Below are 6,000 nucleotides of genomic sequence, written 5' to 3' on the forward strand. Positions count from 1 at the left end.
GAGCTACTGGCATGGCATGATGGTGAAGGGATGGATCTGCCAGCACTTCTAAACTTCAGTGTGCCTTCTACGCAATTGAGGTTGTTTGACACTGCAGCTTCTAATCCGATAGGTCTGGGGTGAGCTGGAGACTCGCAAGTGATGACGATTGTTTCTGGTCTGAAGACTATTCTTGGAGTATAGGAATGCTGTCAGTCCACTTGGGTTTAGTTCTTCATTCTGCCAATAAGTTAGATAACCTAGGATAAATTTCTCAAATTATGAGTCCCTCTTTCCCTAAGTATTGAGAAGAAATAACAAATGTATCTATCTTCTAATGGTGCTTTGAGGCTTAAATGAAATGGTGCATGTGCCTATCTGTGATAAGAGATAAATGAATATGAGCTTCTATTATTATTGCCCTCATAGGTTAAGATTGATGGCTTAATGTAAGTGTTAATTGGAGTATTAGAAAAATCACTCATAACATTAACTCACCCCCACCCCATGAATAGAACTAGATCTTGATAATTAGCAAATGAATTTTAACTGATTGGAGCTTACTAAGGATCTTAAGAATATTTACAATAACTAGCAATATTCAATTTGATATGATTTTATATGATCTGCATTCATCTGCAAAGGAAAATTTACTTAAGTGTAGCATAATAATTTTCATACAGAATACTGCATATCACTTATTAATTCCAGATGTAATTGTAGCCAAGTAATACTGTCTTTCTTGCCAGAATTCATGTAAGGATCTTTGGCAAACTATGCAAAATGAAGTAAAAGATACAATTTTCACTTGTTTTTTAGAAGCTCTATTGTCTACAATAATAGATTTTTCACAAAAGTCTTGAAAAAAGATAAAGCAGGTGACAGGCCAGGAATGGTAGATCATACTTGTAATCACAGCACTTTGGCAGCACTTTGGGAGGCTGAGGTAGGAGCACTGATTGAGGCCAGGAGTTCGAGACCAGCCTGGGTAGCGAGACCTAAAAATTAGCCACATATGGTGATGCATGCCTGTTGTACCAGCTACTCAGGAGGCTTTTTCTCAAGCAAGGCAGGATCGCTTGAGCCTGGGAGATTGAAGCTTCAGTGAGCCAAGTTCATGCCACTGCACTCTAGCCTGGGCAACAGAGACCCTGTCTAAAAAAAATTTTTTTAAGTGAGTGTATTAGTCTGCTCTCAGGCTGCTAATGAAGACATACCCGAGACTGGGTAATTTATAAAGGAAAGAGGTTTAATTGACTCACAGTTCCACATGGCTGGGGAGGCCTCACAATCACGGCAAAGGTGAACAAACAGCAAAGTCACATCCTACATGGTGACAGTTATAAAACCATCAGATCTTGAGAGATACATTCACTATCACAACAACAGTATGGGGGAAACCCCCCATGATTCAATTAGCTCCACCTGGCTCTGCCTTTGACACATGGGAGTATTACAATTCAAGGTGAGATTTTTAGGTGGGGACACAGAGCCAAACCATGAGTAACATGATACATTCATCTAAGACAGAAGTCTACTATGTATCTTAACATTTTATTATGAAAATATTCTAATATACATCAAAGTTGAAAGTGTTTGCGGTGAACAGTTGAATTCCTACTAGAATATTCTATCAATTATATTTTACCACATTTATCACATAACCACACAACTGTTCATCTATCTTTTCCTCTATCCACTCATTAATGTCCGATTTTTGATGAATTTTAAAGTAATTTTTACACATCAGTACACTGCCCCCATAATTTGCTATGTAGCATACTTTTAGCTTGGCCTTTTGCTTCTATTTTAAACGAGAATGTTGTCTCACTTGTTAGCACGCCTTCCTTTTCAGGGATGGAAGTTCAGCAAACCACACCAGGGACATAATGAAGAATGGACTGCTTAGCTTTTGCTTGTGTGTTTTTTGGCTGAAATCTTATGGAAATGGCAAGCTAGATTGATATAGTTTCAAAATAATGAGAAAAGGATGTATTAGTGACTAGAAGTTAATTGAAAATGGATTCTTCTACTCTCTGTGGCTGTGGAATTACCGAGCAGGCCCTGGAAATTACAGCAGAAATCAGAAATGCCAGGAAACCACACGTACTGAAAAGTTCCCAAAACATGTAACTAACACATTTAAGTTCTTATATTTTTTTTGTCAAACTCTCTCATCTTCTTTCCAAAAAAAGGAGCATCTAATGAACCAGTAGATGACAGGCTGTAGTGTCTGGAGACGGCTCTTGGAAGTCTAGAAAGAGAATCTGGTTCCCTGAACTCCTTCACTCTTATTTCTTCCCAGAAATGTTTACACATTGCACGGGTGAGGGGTAGGTCATCTGTTGTTAGATTAACAAAGGCCATCTCACTGACTGGACTATCAGTACATTTATAGCTCAGCTTTGGACCTATGATTACATACCTTTGATGTAACTTTTTCTTATGTTTTATGAAGTTTCACCATGGCTGCACAGTCTTTGAAGTTTTCCTCCTAGTTGTCTATGACCCTTTCGTGTTAATTAGTGTCAGAAGCTGTTACCTGTTGCTTGAACTCAGGCTGTCTACCTGAGTTGAGTAGGTCTGAGCATTCCCAACTGGTCCTTCCGAAGTTTTCACCCCAACCCTTGCCTCTTTATTTTATTTTTTGTTTGTTTTTTGAAACACAGTCTCACTGAGTTGCCAGGCTGGAGTGCAGTGGTGCGATCTCAGCTCATTGCAACCTCCGCTTGCTGGGTTCAAGTGATTCTTCTGCCTCAGCCTCCTGAGTAGCTGGGATTACAGGCACCCGCCACCACTCCCAGCTAATTTTTTGTATTTTTAGTAGAGACGAGGTTTCACCATGTTGGCCAGGATGGTCTGAATTTCTTGACCTGGTGATCTGTCAGCCTGGGCCTCCTAAAGTGCTGGTATTACAAGGCGTGAGCCACCGCATCGGCTGCCCCTGCCTCTTTCTAGTCACTCTGCTCACAGCATGGCAGAGGGTGTCTTGCTTGAGGGCACAGCCAGAGACAAACCTCCCAGGTGTTTTGTGGTCCATGCACTCCACTGAATCTCATGAAGTGTGATGGTCACCTCATTTTCCTCTATTTTGACCAGGTAGAAATTTCATGGGATTAGCTACCAGTGCTTTCTAGGACTTGTCTAAAGTTTTTTGGGAGGCCTATAGAAGTAGTTCAAGACCTTCCTCACCTCCTCCATCTACTGGATTCTTGGCTTCCCCTCAAGAATGGGTCAGTGTCTGTGGTGAGCAGACCTGTAGCCCTGGAAGTGTTCAAGTCCTAACCCCTGGAACGTGGGAAATGCCAGGTTGAAGATGACATTAAGGCTGTGATCGGCTGACCTTGAGATGAGGGGAGCACCCCAGGTCACACGGGGACCCAGTATGATGACGAAGGAAGTCAAGAGGGAGCACCAAGGAGTGAGCCAAGGAGGTAAGAGAAGCGTCCACAGCCCCAAACCGGGTCTGCCTGGAAGCTGGGAAAGACATGGAAATGGGTTTTCTCCGGAAGCCTCCGGAGGGGATCAGCCCTGCCTCCTCTATCTTAGCCTGGGAGGCTCATTCGTGATTTCTGACCTGCAGACCCATAAGAATAAATTGGTGTTGTTTTAATCCACTGAGTTTACGGTGATTTTTATGGCAGCAGCAAAAAAATACAGGGTAAGCACGCGACCCTCAAGTCGGCGGCGTGCAACGGGACCGTCCATGTTCCGGAACCCTGCCCGTTCCAGAAGCATCGCGCTTCCGCTTCCTGCGGAACTTCTGAGGGATGCGCTTCTGCTTCCGGGGGAACTTCTCCGGCGCTTGAGCCCAGCAGGTCCCGCCCGGCGCCAGCGCCTTCCCGCCGGGCTCCTCAGAGGCCGCGCTTCCTCCCGCGCAGGCGCCTCCCCCTCTGCACGGGCCTGCTGCTCTCCAGCCCTGCCGCTTCTCCTCACCAGACCTGCTCCCTCTTTAGTGTTTTCCCCAGCATCCTGCAGCCCCCGGCCTGGGGGGAGTTGGGGCGTGCATCCCCCGGGCTCGGTTCCGGGCATTGGATCCCCGGGGCACGGCCGCCGGCGCCGCGTCGCACTGGAGAGATGGGCCCAGGCCTCGGCTGCGGTCTCAGGGGAGATGGCGAAGCTGTTAAGCCGACTTCGTGTGAGTGGAACGATCTGGGATCCTCGGGTTCAGACCTAAGCATGGAGGGAGGGATTGCCTCACTGACCAAGTCCTGTGTTAGCGCCTCCTCAGCCAGCGCGAGGGCGGCGGGGGCGGGCAGGGCAGCCCTGGGGCTTCCCCAGGTTACTGAGTAGACGACTGCAGACTCCTGTTTTAACCATACCATGTGCATCCTCGGTAATTAAAGAAAAGGGTCGGGTGAGGTAAGGAGCCAACCAAGACCCCACTCACTCCAGAGTCACTCAGTGAGAATATCCAGGCGAGTCTTACAGTTCGTGGGAAAGGCTGCTTCCTCATGCATCTTTATGCATTTTAGCTACTGCAGATTCAAAAGTTCACTGCATCTTTTCCTGCTGGCTAGATTCATTTTCGTTAAATATCTTTTGTTTCTGGCTCTGTGGCATAAATTATTTTATGGATCTTGGTACGACACCGGGCACATAGAAGGAGCTTGCTTTTCTCTGTGGCTGGGAGCAGGTACATCCGCAGGCTACTGCCTGAAAGCTGCATGCCTTCCTTGGTGGCTTAGAACAGCCACCACCTGTCCTCACAGACACATGGGTGGGTGTGGCTGGCCCTGGCCCGGATGCCTGGGGAGCTGCTTCTCCTGCTGGACCTGCTGGATGTCTGGACACTGGCCGGTCTGGGCTCCCGGTGGGGCCGCTCTCCTTCAGTCCGCAGGTGGATCAGCCTCATCTCATCTCCACCCAACTTGGGAAACTTGCAGTGATTTCAACTCTTGCAGGATCAAAGTGGGTGAAAAGAATGCCCAGTCGCCAAATCCCACACACCTGCTTGCCAAATGGTAGGTGTGACAGTGGCTTCTCCCTCTCGTCTGCCGTCAGATCTCACACGGAGGCTTCAACTGGAGGCTTCGTGGCAAGGAGTTTTAAAATGCAGAGAATCCCCGCCCCTGACCTGTGAGGGGGGAGAACAAAGAGGACAACGGAGCATTTCTGGTGTCCACATCTAGGGAGCACATCATGCCTGGCTGCGCAAGTGTCCTGCCGTGCACGGGGCCCCCGCCTAGTGCTGCCCACATGGCTGTCTGCAGCTGTGCAGAGGCTGCTTTGGTTTCCAGTCAAAGCCAGCAGATTTCCAAGCCCCTCATTGATTAGAAAAATAGCACTAACTGGTGGCACTGCTGTCTCCATCATGTCGTGTGCCTTCTCCTTGTGGTGAGGACAGTGTTGTGCAGTGACTGCTTCCACTTTGAAGGAGAGATTCCAGCACTGGGCAGCCAGAGCTCCTGGAGGGCAAGTCCTGGATGGTCATGGCCTCTCCTCCACCCCGCAGAATGCACCAGCACTACCTGCCACTACCACAGCCTGCTCTGCAGGCCCTCTCTGAGTGATGCCCTCTTGGTCGTAGACAGTGGGAGGTTTCTTAGATCCCAGCTCAGAAGTTAGTGTGGGTCTAAGGTGAGAAGATGAAGGCGGGTGACCCTGCTTGATAAGAGAAAGCAGGTGGCTCCTGAATTTTCTTCTTACAGTAGAAAACCAAGACAGCAGCAACTAAGCATTTGCAAGACAGTAATGGATAACCTGAGGCCAGGGGCTGCCCTGGCTTGTTAGTACAGACCTCATCTGGAACAGCAAGCACAATTTTAGTCACCATGTTGCTATAAAACCCACTATTATTTTCCAAGAAGCATGTATTCCACATAGGCCAAACTTGTGAGCTAAATCAGGATAAAAGGAAATAAAAACTCATCATTTTCCAAGTCTTTGATTGTGGTGCTAATCTTTGCAATTCCCTCGTGGATGTGATATTGCTTTTGGCTTAAAATTTTATACTGAGTAGCACTTCACATTTCCTTTCCTAGGACAATAGTCCACGTTTTGCAGAGCAGGGAGCCAGTG

General features: G+C 47.3%; 1 protein-coding gene across 1 annotated transcript in view; it reads left to right on the top strand.

Annotated features, from left to right (window-relative positions):
- The window catches only part of WDR27 (WD repeat domain 27), a 233,972-nt gene extending 230,371 nt beyond the window's left edge, over positions 1 to 3,601 (top strand). The window contains 1 exon segment of the mRNA XM_010331306.3: positions 3,289 to 3,601. Coding sequence (XP_010329608.3) covers positions 3,289 to 3,321 — 33 coding nt within the window. The 3' untranslated portion in view covers positions 3,322 to 3,601.
- Positions 3,602 to 6,000: the final 2,399 nt, after the last annotated feature.

Source organism: Saimiri boliviensis, chromosome 4 (genome assembly GCF_048565385.1).
Source record: "Saimiri boliviensis isolate mSaiBol1 chromosome 4, mSaiBol1.pri, whole genome shotgun sequence".
Classification (NCBI taxonomy): Eukaryota; Metazoa; Chordata; class Mammalia; order Primates; family Cebidae; genus Saimiri; species Saimiri boliviensis.